This window comes from Kwoniella mangroviensis, chromosome 2 (assembly GCF_000507465.2).
Source record: "Kwoniella mangroviensis CBS 8507 chromosome 2, whole genome shotgun sequence".
In the NCBI taxonomy this organism is placed as follows: domain Eukaryota; kingdom Fungi; phylum Basidiomycota; class Tremellomycetes; order Tremellales; family Cryptococcaceae; genus Kwoniella; species Kwoniella mangrovensis.
In genome coordinates, this window is record NC_088828.1 from 2170238 (window position 1) to 2184858 (window position 14621).

The 14621-nt window shown below is 44.6% G+C and overlaps 5 protein-coding genes across 5 annotated transcripts; 3 read left to right on the plus strand and 2 right to left on the minus strand.

The window, feature by feature from the left end:
* Positions 1-83: 83 nt before the first annotated feature.
* I203_107679 (uncharacterized protein) lies at positions 84-4169 on the plus strand (the record flags this gene model as incomplete). Its single annotated transcript, XM_019145751.1, has 4 exons — positions 84-3482; positions 3551-3739; positions 3823-4029; positions 4095-4169. The coding sequence occupies 4 exons, from the start codon at positions 84-86 to the stop codon at positions 4167-4169; spliced, it is 3870 nt and encodes a 1289-aa protein (XP_019005570.1).
* A 680-nt stretch (positions 4170-4849) lies between these two features.
* Positions 4850-5642, plus strand: I203_107680 (uncharacterized protein; the record flags this gene model as incomplete). Its single annotated transcript, XM_019145752.1, has 2 exons — positions 4850-5389; positions 5538-5642. The coding sequence occupies 2 exons, from the start codon at positions 4850-4852 to the stop codon at positions 5640-5642; spliced, it is 645 nt and encodes a 214-aa protein (XP_019005571.1).
* Positions 5643-6068: 426 nt separating this feature from the next.
* On the minus strand, positions 6069-7678 carry I203_107681 (uncharacterized protein; the record flags this gene model as incomplete). The annotated part of the gene is made up of 5 exons (XM_019145753.1): positions 6069-6305; positions 6410-6683; positions 6771-7285; positions 7363-7452; positions 7526-7678. 5 exons carry the CDS (start codon positions 7676-7678, stop codon positions 6069-6071), a joined length of 1269 nt encoding a protein of 422 aa, XP_019005572.1.
* A 596-nt stretch (positions 7679-8274) lies between these two features.
* I203_107682 (uncharacterized protein) lies at positions 8275-9351 on the plus strand (the record flags this gene model as incomplete). Its single annotated transcript, XM_065518237.1, has 6 exons — positions 8275-8280; positions 8345-8460; positions 8534-8687; positions 8753-8803; positions 9075-9206; positions 9298-9351. The coding sequence occupies 6 exons, from the start codon at positions 8275-8277 to the stop codon at positions 9349-9351; spliced, it is 513 nt and encodes a 170-aa protein (XP_065372967.1).
* A 310-nt stretch (positions 9352-9661) lies between these two features.
* On the minus strand, positions 9662-14612 carry I203_107683 (uncharacterized protein; the record flags this gene model as incomplete). The annotated part of the gene is made up of 4 exons (XM_019145755.1): positions 9662-11432; positions 11492-12489; positions 12556-13604; positions 13694-14612. 4 exons carry the CDS (start codon positions 14610-14612, stop codon positions 9662-9664), a joined length of 4737 nt encoding a protein of 1578 aa, XP_019005574.1.
* Between the last annotated feature and the right edge of the window lie 9 nt (positions 14613-14621).

Genomic DNA, 14621 nt, shown 5'->3' on the forward strand with positions numbered 1-14621 from the left:
TGCCTCCTCCTTCTGGTATACATATTCTTCCACTCACATGATTAACCGCTCTCAGGCTCTCTAGGCCTAGGAGCAGACCATCTATGCCTCCAGAGTCACAATCACAATCACAATCTCGCACTCAGGAATCCACCCAACAACCCTCTATCGAGGTCCGTCCTTCTTCACCAGTCACCCCTGGTCCAGTATCCTCGAGACCTTCCTCGCCGATTCCTCTAGAAGGGTCCCCACTTGTGCCCGGAAGCAGCTCTCTTGGACGACAAGGTCAAAGTAGCTTGGTTGAGGAAAGCGCAGACAGCAGCTTAGGGTGGACTCAATCGCAAATTCAGCAGAACAAGAAGGAGACTGATCAGCACAATATCAGAGCGGAGAGATTGCAGAATATCAGAGAAAGGTCAGAAGAAGGAGTGATAACTTCACCTGAGATACCTAGTCCTGGACCAAAATGGAATACCAAATCCCCTTCACCTGCGCGGGCCTTTCAACGAAGCTCCCCCGAGCCAGAGGTCGATGTGGATCAATTAGAAGAGTCAGCTCCTAACAGATCTATAGATGGACTAGAAGAGACAGAAGTGGATACCTATACTCCTCATGTACAGACACCAGAACAATCTCAACCTCCTTCTACACCTCCTTCTCGTTCACATAATCTTCCTCAACCTCCTATCATACCAAATGTGACGAATCCAACTCGTCAGCTTAGAGCTGTCACTTCATACTCGCCGAAAAAGCTTACCCCAAGCTCGAAAAAGCGAAATGGTGATCTGACCAAGATCACCCATGCTCACACAGCACCACTAACTTTCGACAAGCCGATAAGATCTCCATCATCAAGGGATCAACAACGTAAAGCAGAGTCACTCGAGAGCGAGGAGTCTGACTTCGCTAAGGAATACACAACGACGAAACCACGAACCCCTTACGAGCAATTCAGCGGGATCATGGAGAGGACCTCACATCGTAATCTTGACACTATTCCTGATCGATCCAATCTGCAAGGGCCTTCCGCCATATCGACTGAAGAAGAGGAAGAGATCGAGGACCGTCCACCAAGAAGCCCTAAGGTACCCGAAAAGAACGATGGAGATACAGATGAGGCTGATGAAGAAGAAGAAGGTGACGCTCCCATCAATTGGGCAGTGTCTTTACCACCTGTAAACGGCTCATCAACAAATCTCAACGACCATGATGGCTCAACCCCTCCGCCGTTATCGGACCAGGCAGATGTCCATGGCGACCCCTCTCCTCCTTCATCGCAGTCACAGACTAATGAACATCAAACCCGGTTCAACCGAATCCCCGGATCTGAATCACAACCCTCACAGCAGATAAACAATGATAATGCTCATCTTTTCTCGGATGCAGAGGAAGAATATATTGGTTATTCCGAGTCTCAGCCATCATTTCCTCCTCTCGCTGCTACCCAGGTCCGACAACCCAGCTCTTCGGCCCTCGATTTGCTACATAAAGAGCCGATACCAGAAGCAGTGTATGAACCGACTCAGCCTAATGAGACGCAGCAAAATGTACTGCAAGTGCCGATGGATGAGCATCAGACTGATCATGACGAACGTCCAAAGTCACCATCTCCCCCTCGTCCCATTCTATCTCGAACCGCTTCAGATATCTCTAGTACGTCGAAGATCGGCGTGCCTTCCCGCCGACAACTCAAACGTAGATCCAATGCCGATGACAACTCGTTCGTCAGTCGAGTCAAATTCGACCCGCCGCCTTATCTGCCTCCAACAGTATTGCCACCAAGGGCCAGTGTCCTTCCACCGAAACCGATCCAATCGGAAGCTGCCCTCGCCCCCCCAAGCTCTTCGCCTTTCAAGCAGGCATCTCTTCATTGGAACAGCTCAGAGCCACCTGCGTTGCACGAGACTCTTAAGAACAGCTTGGACAAGGACTCGAGCTCGATCGAGAGTAAAGCTACAAATGACGTGTCTTCGAACAATCGAGTAGCTAGGAGTCCCAACGACCGACTGATTCGAGCCTTCACTCCACCTTCTGGAAATGCTTCATCGCCTTTCAGACCCCCTCCCACACCATCTTCTCCATCACTGGAAGCTGCTGGGCAGCCGGATGCCCCTGCATTACCAACTGTCCTGGAGGAAACTCAGAAGAACAGTCCATCTTTACCACCAGCTAGACCCATGAAGGTTTCGCCGAAACAATATACGAGTCGCAAAAAGAGGAAGAGAATCTCATCCACTCCTCCGGTAGGCTATAACAGTGATTCTAGCACGAACAGCAGCAGTGCCCCGGAAGACCAGGAGGATCATACTTATCGTCCTGAGCCGGCAAATAAGAAAAGAAAGAAGACCTACGCAGCGTCAAACACAACCTCAAAACCCGCTGCTTCACCAGACACGACAGCAATTCTCTCTTCAAAACGAAAGCGAAAGCCAGTCGTTCGTTCGAGCTCTCTTTCATCCGACGGAGAAAGCAGTTCTTCAGCACCTGAAGATTTGGAAGATAATACATATCAGCCGAGTCTCTTACCGAAGATCAATATCAAGCCGGAGAAAGGTAAAGGTAAGGCGAATGCTTCGGCTCCTAGTAGTACAGCATCGAGTAGACCGCCAATCACCAAGAAGGCAAAAAACAACGCCCTTGTCGCTCGACTCTCTCCAACAGTCTCAACCACCTCTGAGGCTATAGTCACACCCCAGCCCATTCCAGTGTTGGCAGCTTTCTTCCAACGATACTATCCTGGTAAAGCCACCTGGACTGGAAAAGCGTACAAAGTGAATTTTGAAGATGGGGAGAAGAGGGATCATATAAAGCCCGACCAGATGCGCAAGTTGATGCTGAAAAAGGGAGATCGTCTAGAAGCTTGTACGGAGAGTGAATTCCCACCGAAATTCGAGGTTGCTGAAGATTGGGATGGAGATCTAAAAGGTGTCAAGTGCTGTACAATGGAAGGAGTGAAATTAGGTCGGGTAAAATTAAACCTATTTGGAATCACCAACAAGGTCATTCACGCTTCTTTTAGCAATCGGTTATTCGAAGATCCTCATCAGCAAGGGAAAAAGCCAAATGAAATATTTGGACCTGCTGGAGATAGGATGACACGACGAATCTCAGTCCCCCGATCACCTGTCAAGCGAGTCAATGGTTATGGGAATGGATCACCAGCTGCAGCTCGACGATCGGTCTCGCCTACTCGGTCAACTTCTGAAGCTCTAAAAGGGATGCTGTTCCTTCTTACAAGAGGATTTCCGCATGATCAAGCTGAATTAACGAGTGCGATCCGATCGCACGGCGGTAAGATTGCGAGTTCATGGGAAGAACTGTTTGATCGATCTTCACCTGGTGAATGTGGATTCTTGAAAAACTTATCTGGAACACCGTTTGTCATTTTGATGGGAGAAGGGAAAGAGGGAACGATCATCACGCCGAAAGTTATGGTTGCTCTTGCTAAGGGTATACCAGTTTTGAGTTCGAGGTTTATTGATGATGTGGTGGATCAAAATGAGGTATGTTAAGTCTCACTTCTTCGCTGCCATATTCTTCTAGTTCAGCTGACTGAGCTGTATTACAAAAGGTCGAATGGAGATCGTACCTTATTTCACCTGGTTTCTCAAATTACGTAGAACATTACATGTCACAAGTGGTTGATACCCGTTGGGGGGAGGATGGATGGGAGGCACATATTGCTGGGGCGATTCGTAGACCTTTGAAAGGGAAAAAGGTTATGTTCGTACTTCCTTCAGCCAAGTACGATAGTCTAAAAGTGGGTGTCCGATCATGTTCATCTAATCAATGGAACGAAATGTTTGAACTTGATTTGAGGCTGACTTTGACTTTGATACTTAGCGATTGATACCCGTGTGCGCCTATTCAATGGGAGTAGAGGAGATCCTACTTACCCCGAACCTCAAATCCAGCGAAACGACTATTCAAGATGATAAGTGGGATTATATCTTGTTTGAAGATAGGGAATATAAAGATAAGGTTATACCTACATGGCTTAGCTCTGAGGAAGATAGATTGTGTAATATTCATTGGCTCAAGCAGTGTCTCGTAAGTCGGACCCTCCCCTCCCAGCCAGCGAGAGCGTGCAGTAGCTGATCAGTGGAAGGGAATAGATCATGGGAAAGGCTTTACCTCCCTCGCTTGATTTTGAGCCAATACAGGAGAAGGATAAGAAGAAGGAGAAGTGATGGTAGGGATGACATCATGTTTAAGTATGAGAGTGAATGTGAAGGTCAACAGTCACTGGCGGGGAAGGTGATCAGATCAAAGGAGTTTCAAGGCGTATTCGGTGATAGCATTATAATTTTTGGGTATTTTGTTTCTGTTCGGACCCATCGGATACTCGTTTGTATATGTAGTCCGTTCCACCACATTGTATATACCACGCATCGATTATTATATCCTATACGTAGTTGTATTTTGTTTACAAGAGTTACATGTGCATATTTCATTGATGAAATGACCCATTTTCCACAGGTCTAACCAGGGAATGTATCAATGTCAAAAACAATGAGCTAAGTGGAGGCCGATCAGTTCGATCAGTTCGATCAGTTCGAAGTGACTTGACTTGCTAGCTATCCTCGTACTGACTTCTCTCATTCCATCTCATAGTACATCGAACAAGGTCAGTCGAGCGAGGGATCTGAGGAAGAGATCCTCGAAAGCAGCGGACCGTAACTAATAGTGACCAGTGCATCTGATCAATCGAAATATCCATCCTGCCATTTCGAGTACCGAGCTCCTTCTCCACCTACAGATTCAGATTATCAGTATGATCACATCGATACGAACATCGATCCGCCAGCGGTCAAATCGACTATCATCTCAATACAGATCACCATCGTCTCTAGGTCTCACACCAATCTGGATGAAATCTTTCATTCCTCGATCCAAAAAGTTCTATACCACGTCCCCTTCTCGTCCGGTATCTTCCAAATCACCTTTGATCCAGCGCTATGCTCCATCCCTCCACAGCCTCTCCGTGAAGACTGGTGTACCACTACCATCATTGGTATTGTCCTTTATGGTGTTACATGAGATAACAGCTATATTACCTATTTTTCTAATTTACTGGATATTCTCAACGTTAGGTGTAGGATTGGGTATGGTCCGGTGGATAATGGATGTGGGACATCTCGATGTAGACGATTCGACTTCAACGCAAGAATCAGGGGAGGATAGGTCGGTGATTAAAAGGTGGATAAGAGATTGGTATGTTGAGGGTGAAAATAGGATTGGAAAGATTGGAAAGAGATATGGGATATTTGGATACACGAAGGTTGATAAGGATAAAAACAATGAAGATCAAGATGGAATTGCACAAGAAGTAAAAGTGGTAGATGCTAGATCTGGATCTGGTGCAGCTTCGAAAGTGGCCGACGCTATCGCTGCTTATGTGGTAGTCAAGGTGAGTCATCTGTTCATTTTACGATACGATCTAAAGAATGTTCGTTCTACTGTAATTGTAATTAGGATTTGAAGTGGATGAACATGAATTTCTTTCGTATGGGACTCATGTCATCTGAAGCTGACAATGATATTGATTCACCGGCTAGGCACTTTTACCACTTCGTATAGCAGCTTCTTTAGGACTTTCGCCCACTTTCGCTAGATATACTTTAGTCCCTTTACAGAATGTCTTTAAGAGATTTAGACGGTAGATTATGCTCGCTTTTACAAAACCTGTCACTCGAGAATCATGGAGTACAGATTGTCATCATCGATGATCAGGATTAGGATCAGGATCACGGATGATTTGGTACAATTCTAGATAAATAGACATATCCACTGTTTCGAACAATCCATGGACGATCGGGTTTGGGCATAAGATAGATCGTTAATTTGCATTAAATGTATAAGATAAATACCAAAATTGATTAGATGACGAGAATATGAACACAGCTGATTGATTATACAATGGGTATATTCATGAAGTCACTGATATAATCACAAACAAGAATCGGAGAATGAGAAAATCGGATTGATTGAGGAAAGACTGTATTCTTCAAAGTGGTAATAAAGGTAAAGGTGGATTGGATGTACATCAAGAAAAAGAAAAATCACGCTCTCATTTATCCTCTTCCGACCTATAACTTATGTCCCGGAACTACCGTGAAGATCACCACCAAAATAGCAGTAATCAAAATACAAACCAATTCGATCCATAACGCTCTGATCGTCAACAATTTCTTCACATATGGTTCTTTCACTTTGATATGTCTGAACGGCGTAGTTTCGGATCGGTTGAACAGGGCAAGTAAGGGTGAGAGGGAGTAGTACGAGGAGAGAAGGAGGTTGAGGGCGACTATGAATGGGAGGATTGTCTACATTACAGCAGAACAGCAGGATAAGTTAGTTAGCTGAACCAGCAATTGAAAAGGATGACAGTGAACAACAGAGTAGGTCAAGCAAAGGAATATGTACTCACCCATAATCTTGTTAATCTAGGTTTCCAATCCAAAAAGATCAACGAGAAAGCCAATACGAATCCACCCCATAAACAGACTAGTCCGACTATCAATCTAACGAACGATCCTAACGGTGTAAGGTTACCGAATGCCTTGGCTCGGAGGAATCGGGGGAAAGCATCTTGTTCCAAAGCTTTGAAGATGTATACTTTCTGTGCGTTGAATAAGTCAGGTATCAAAGGTGAGGCCGAGTCGGGGGTGGATATTGGGAAATCATGAATTCGAAGTGATGAGCTATGGTATGATAATGATAACAATCAGTCAGGTCGTACTTCGCACATTACCCCTAGGACTTGAATTATCTGGATAACTCAGACTCACGGTAAATAGATTTCCCTCTCTGCACCAGGCAAGAGATACCTCAAATAAATCCTTTCCGCTCCATCTATCAACGCGCTCTTCTCAATCGCTCTATCTCTGGCAATCACCGTCGGAGCCTTGGTTTTGGGAACATGTCCTCCACCAAATTTACCTCTCAATGACATTTTCCCACTTGGTGTCATCGATGGTCTATCCCTATTCTGAGGTTTACCCATCCCCAATTCATTCATCGTAGATGAGGGTGCAGGCGATAACATGTTTGATCTAGGAGCATTACCGTGCGATTCTGTATCTCTCCTTTCTCTCGTTGTGCCTCCCAATGTGGGTGAATCGAATTCACCTTGATTTGAGCGGGGTGAGAAATCTCCTTGTGCAGGATTGGGAGATTTGGGTTGACGAGGAGTAGGAGAGGTAGAGAGGGAAAGTAAAGGTGAGAAGTGAGATCCGTTGGTTCTTGCGTAGTTGGCGAATTCAGGCCATTCTTCGTCAATTGTTCTACCTGATCGTTTTATATCCTATATACCGTCGTATGATCAGCTTTGGTTTACTACATCGGTCCAGGCGATCAGCTGGTCAGTAACCTGACACTCACCTTGAAATACGCTTTACACATATTTTCATGTTGTTGAACATCCAACCAGAAATCCAAAGCATCTTCCGCAGATTCACGTTGAAGGAATATCTATGAAAGCGCACAGACCCATCCATCCATCAGCTATGACCTGTAAACTGGGAGCAATGCTAAGCAGACTCACGTAGAAGCAGAAGAGATCAAGGGGTGGTCTCGTACGTCTATCTAGAACTTCCTGCAGAGTGGGTAGTCTGTTCAGCTTGAGATATCTCGTTGTGGAAGTTCGACGTTGTTCTTTTGTTGTGGGGATGGCGGTAGGATCTGCTTTCTCGTTCATCTTGTCTGATTGGCTTTGTGGGATGTATCACCTGTCCAGCTAGCTGCACGATGATCTTCTTGAGCGAGTGTGGAAAGTAGAGATGCTGTCGGACTGGTTTTGATGCCTGGTGAAAGAGAGAATAGTCAAGTTGGTGTTGAAGGAATGTGTATGTATAGCGAGTAGATGGATGTTGAAGAGGACTTGATGTTTTCACTCTGTTTCAGTGTAAACACACTAGACTGACCATCAACTGAAACGGGCTAACTGAAGAATAACACGTGGCAAAATCATGACGTGTAATTATTTTTAAAGAACACCCTTATCATCGGGCCCTACTCATCCGCCAAACTCGTCGAACATCGTTACTCGCTCAACCTTCTCAAACAATTCCACCTTTCTCTCTTTCATATACATACATCTACATCTACAAAGCCCATCGCACCCCACCGGCATAATATCAATGCGATAACCTCACCACACTCTTTCACTCCTCTTCACCAATCGTTCCTTCTCCTTGCAGCGTAGCCGTAGCTAAAGAAGAACAAAGGTTGAAGAGGGTATCTCTCCGTTGGACAGGATGTTCTTCCTGGTTGGTATCATCATCCTTGCGGATCATGCGTGTAACTCATCATAGTCACACGCTGACACCTTTGAATATCTTATTCGACGATACGATGACAACAGAGAGAACTCACCCATACTATCCTCTTACATCCCTCATACTTCGGTGCTCAATTGGAAGATTACCTTCGACAGAAATTGTACGAGGATGTTGAAGGGACATGTAGTGGTAAACATGGGTCAGTTGGTCTATCCTTTACGTTTTTTGCAAAAATACACTCAGCTGATCGTTTTGGTTTTCTTGGTCAATAGGTATATAATATCTGTCATTACTATATCAGATATAGGTGAAGGTAAAATCATACCTTCTACAGGACAAGCGAAATTCAAGACTACCTACACGGCGATTGTCATGAAACCTTTTAAAGGTGAAGTGGTAGATGGCAAAGTCATTAACGTCAATAAGGTGGGTATTCGTCAGCCCTTCTAGAGTACCAAATAGCTGATTATATGCTCCTCAATGTATTATAGATGGGTTTCTTAGCTATGGTCGGTCCATTACAGGTATTCGTCTCATCTCACGTAAGTATCCCTTTTCCCACTCGTACAGAACAGAAATAAAAGCACAATCTACCACTATCCCCTCACTCACCCATCCACCTACCCATTTTATGATGAACACATATGCATAGGGACAGCAGACACCTTATAAAAAAGGGAATGTTGATTATGCCGGGATGATCTTGTAGTAATTGATCGATTATCTCTGATTCCACCTTCGCTCTTCTCCCCTTATTATAATCTATACAAGAGTTGTAAGAAAGAGCTGGTGCTGACTGAACAAATGAAACAGCTCACACACGGTGATATGAAATATGACCCCAACGCTTCACCACCATGTTATCGATCCAACGATGAGATCATACAGAAAGATACAAAAGTTAGGATGCAGATTGTAGGTTGTAGAGTCGAAGCGAATGATATCGTGAGTCTGAAATCCACGCTTCAATTCACTGTTTCAGCTACCGTTTCCTCAGTCAGGTACGTTAGCTGATGATCATCAACCTTGGTTGCAGTTTGCCATTGGAACTATCAAGAAAGATTTCTTGGGTCAGATAAGAGAGGATTAGAATCATTGACATGAATAAAATAAATATCTTGTACTGTACAGTATGACAAAAATATCGTCAACTATATGTGGCTTGTCAGAATTATATATATAAACAAATGCACAATAGAATAAACAACAAACCAAAAAATCAATAATGCATCTTATGAAAATGATAGAATGATATACATTTGCATAAGAAGCATAGCATAGTGTATCATAAATATGGTATCGTAACTTCGCACTCTAAATCTAATATAAGTTACAGAAAAAGAAATTGTTTATCGAGCATCAAGCTCCAAGCATCCCAAAAATAATGTTCATCAGACCCACTATGCTCTCAATCCTCTTACCCCTGATACTCCTCCTGCTCCTACTCCAGACCCAGTCGATACTTTACTTCCTTTCCTCACATTTTCTTTCCCACTGCCCACCGACATCTTCCCTCCTCCCATACTACTTTTCGATCTTGTGGCAATACCATCATCATCAGATAAGATTGACAGTTTCCTCAATCCATTTCCTTCAACTTGTCCAGCACTCTTAATTGAAGGCAACACCAAACTCGTTCTTTCATTCGCATTCACGTAGGAAGAATTATCAGCAAGTAAAGTCAGAGGTCTCAAACCTCTTTTCTCCACCACACTCTTCTTCTCTATATCCTTATCGTTAAATCCCAAAGAAGTTTGTGATCTAGATTGATTATTCCTTTCTTCCAATGCTTTGACTATCCTTAATTCTTTCTTGCTTGGTTGATGGTTCATTTCCTTATTTTTAGGACTTTGCATTACTGACGAGCTGATAGAAGTAGAGTTGGTCGAATGTAAAGTCTCAGTCGAATTCCTAGCCTTAGGTAAGAGCGATTGAATAGGTGGATGAGTACCTATATTAGGCATCGAAATCTGTCTGGCCAATATCGAATTCGAACCTTGTACGTTCAAAGTATTCAAGGGAGGTGGGTGGGGATGGGAATAAACGGGATAAGCAGGTTGTCTATATTCCAAAGGTAAGGTCGGAACAGGTGGTAATGGACTATCATTCGTAGTGATCGTCGTAGTGGTGGTGGTGGCGGTGTATGCACTAGTAAAAGTAGATACAGATCTATCACTAGCTCTTGAATCTCTTCCTGTACCAGAGGCTCCAGAAGTTGATCCGGGAGGAGGCGAAATGACAAATTCGGTTCGAGTAGGTGTATCCATAGCCATCATCCTCTCCATCTCTTCAAGATTTTCATCATTCGTCGAGATACTATTGACTATAGATAAATCACCGGTGTGTGTAGAATCGTCAGACATCTTCGGTCGAAGATGAATACTGCCGCTACCATTCTGTCGCTGAGACGATGGAGTGGTAGTACCTAATGCTAAGGCCAGGTGCATATCTTCCAAAGCAGATTCAGAAAATATTGCAGAACTGTCATTTCCATTCTCTTCTAGATAAGCACTGTTTTTTGATGGAGCCAAAGTGGGTTCTTCAGTAAGCTCTGAGACTCTGGATAATGAAGGCTTATGTTTCAGTGTCATCGTAGTCCGAATCGGTGGCAAGTCAATCCCATTTGATGACTCCTCGTGGTCTCCTCCCTCGTGATTATCAAAGTTAGGTCGTTGAGATAAATCATCGATCGATTTCCTAATTTCACCTTCGAAGTCGTCCTTGGCCAATTTCGGTAATCGGAAAGAGGGTTTATGAGTGATCGTTCGTCTACTTTCGACGGTATCGGATCTTCCCAACCCCAGCCCCATATTGGTCATGGCATTTCGTTGACGAAGCTCGCGAGAGACGGATGTGGCAGTCTCGGCAGTGGAGTATTCAGAAGGTAAAGTGAAGTCGACAGATGACGAGTACGATCTGGTATGGGTATGTTTTCCACCATGCGGTGTAGATTGTTTGAACGACACGTCTCTGAAGGAAGGCATGGTTACGTAGCTTGAATCGCCCTCTTGGTATGGGGAAATAGGCATATCGGATAAAGGTCGTTGTCTGACTTTGGGTGTATCGAGTTCACGGTCGTGTCCACGGTCAAGTTCGGTTTGACCAAGTGGGGCGGAATGAGGAGCAGGTTCGATTCGTACATCATTACCAATTTTGATAGACGGTACAAGTCTAATCATTTCATCATCAGCTGACATTCCCCTTGGGGGATCATAGAGCTGACCACCCACCCAGGTAATACCCCAGCAGTCAACCAATCCAATTCATACCCATTCTCAGTTCTTCTCTCCTTCTCCTTCCCAAAGATGAACATCGGTCCATTTGACATTCTTCCTCTCTTCGCCATTCCAATCTCAGCAGTTCCATAACTCGCATCTATTTCAGGTCCGTTCTCCCCTTCACCCGTAGAGTACGAACTTCCTGTCCTTGTCACAGCGGTGGTAGCTTTGGACAACCTCTTTTCGGGTGAAGGAGCAATGATCGAGATTGCAATACCCGACCTGGCAGGTGAAGGGGGAGTAATCTCCTTGTCGAAAGATAGTTCACCATCGGCATCCTCGAATTGACCCAATTCGATATCATCGCGAGTCTGAGAATGGAACAGACTACTAGCTCGTTTAGCCAACAGTGACACTACACCTCCTCTCATCTTCTTCATGGTACCATCATCGTTCCTTCTTCTCGTATCTTCCAAAACCCTCATAGCAGGTACAGGTTTGAGCATCTCTGTAGCTCTCGAGATGAGACCTCCACCTTCGATAGCATGTCCGTTAGATATCCATACATCGCCACTACGTCTTGCCAGAGTCTTTCGCATATCTTCATCCGCTTGCATCTCTGCCAATGTCAGTCCTCCATACACGGTGTGTCGTCGACCAGACCCGATAAAAGTCGTGAGAGAAGGTTTGGGTTCAATCATCTTTGACAGCGTTGGCGAAGCGAGATTCATCGTCGAAGCTCTCTTGAAAGCTGGAGGTGTCAACTTGGGTGAGATGGAAAGGGGCAATGATAATTGAGATTCAGATAATAACGCCAAAGATCGATGGGCGGTCGATGTAGTTTTCGTTGAGCTTTTCTTAGATCGAACACTTGATGAGATAGGCATGGGTCGGTATCGCAGGAGATACGAGGTAAATGCCAAGATGGGCGAAGGTAAGAGGACCGAAATGAGATACAGGATGATTGACATATCCTTTGGTCCATTCAAGAGAAGCGGTAAGGATAGCCCCTGCAATCAGTACAATCTGATATGTCAGCTTCATCAGACTATGGTATCACTTACCCAATGACTTACATAGCAAATTACTATACCAGCCACAGCCACGATCCCTACACCTCTTCCACCTCTACCCCAATCTTCTAACGCTTCTTCTTCAGGTTCCACTTCCACCCAATCGCTACTCCCCAAAAGCATCTCCATACTATCTTTCCCTTGAATGTCAAACAACGTCGAGCTTCTCGCAAGGGTTGGTGTGGGCGGTAAAGGCATATCAACGGGCATAGGCGGAGGGGGTGGCGTTCGTCTGTCAGCGGTCGACAACACTTTTCTGGCTCTGGAGATTTTATGATCCGGTGTTTTGTACGCATCCGTTCCAGCAGATTGTAAAGTCCAAGTCGAAGATCCTTTCTTTACGGGTACAATCCCATTAGCGAGTGAATCACCAGATTGAAGTGCTGCCACTCTGGTAATCAAGCTTGATTGACTCTGAAGTTGGTCCGGAGATACTGGATAAATAGTGAGACTGGCGAATCCTCTGGGTGGAAGAGGATGGAACGGATCAGGTGAATAATCAGCTAAAATCGATGCATCGACCAACCTTGAACCAGGTGAGGTAGAGCTTGATCCGATGGTATGGGTGTAAGTGGTACTATCGCTTGCTTTCACTGGTAATCTCCTTTCACCAGGTCTAGGTAAGTTTGGATCTCTCCCTTCCTCATCTGGAGAAAGTGGTACATTCGATGGTGAAGGCGATCGGTTCCTTGTCATGGCAGGTTGAGGTGAAGCGGGAGAAGGAGGGAATGACCAAACAGATATTGAAGATGGAGTGTTGGTAGGTTCGCTCAACCACGATTGATCATTGATAACTCCCTCAGCTGCTGATCCTGATATATCGTTTTGGGACCTCGACTGGTGCTCAGGAGTCACCAGTGTAGTGGTAGATGTGAATGCCGAAACCGAACTAGAACCGCCAGTCTGAGGAACAGCAAATGATGCTGAAGCTGCAAAGCTCGAATTGGATGGTTTGGGTTTAGGTGTTTTGAACGTATCTTTCGTGGTGGTCGTAGAAACTGTACCGTGAGGCGAAGAGTAATCAAATGATGATACAGGTGTAGGTGGTCTTGCTACAATGTAACAACAAATTTACAAATCAATTGATTAAATATCAATATTCACCGTTACTGATGATGCGAACAAGTCATCGATGACTTACAAGGTGAACTCAACCAACTACTCGTATCTCTAACTCTCTCCATTCCCTCTTCATGAGTCATACCCATCAACTCATTACTGACTCTATACGCCGAATCAGTCATCGAATCAGGCGAACAAGAACGAGATTCCAATCTATCTTTCTCATACAACGACATTCTAGATTCACCCCTCAGTCTAATCAGACCTTCTCGTGGTTTCGTAATCATCCTCCACATTCCTATCATCCCACTTCCCAATACAATCATCAAACATAGTGATGTATATCCAAGTATCACATATCTGCCATAGGTGGGTATGACTAACGAAATGATTATAGTGATGGTCGAGGAGAGAATTGAAAGAGGTAAAATACGAGGTAATAATGTTGAATGAGTTACACCTCCATTCCTGAAAATCACTTTTCTAATTTTCGATGCTGACGCAGGGGTATGTCGATGATGAAAAGAAGGTTTGGAAAGGATGGTGAATAAACTGAGAAAAGCTAAAGTAGAAGGGAACAATACTAAACTAGTAGCTATCAGTCCAGGATTTCCGATTGGTACTCCTCCTTCGGTGGCAATGGTGGTCGTAGTGTTGGTGGTTGAAAGATAGTACCAACCAGTAGCCAGAGAAAGCAGAGCTTCTACCAACAAGATAATCATCAAACTCCCCCTTACGCCCAACCTTCCTCGGATGGAGGTATCTTCGTCATTGGACTTGTGGGAAGAAGGCGATCCAGGTCGAGGAGGTAAGTTGAAGAATTCCCTAGGTAAGTTTCTCGATTTCTTAGGATGAGGAATTATACTTGATAATTTCTGTAAAGACGGTGTGAGGTTTGGTAACATGTTGAGTAAAGGTGTGAGGTGGTATAGCGTGATGAGGAGTAAGAGGATGAGAGAGGGTATGGGGAGTGTCGAGAGTAGGATGGAGGGTATCATTTTGGATTG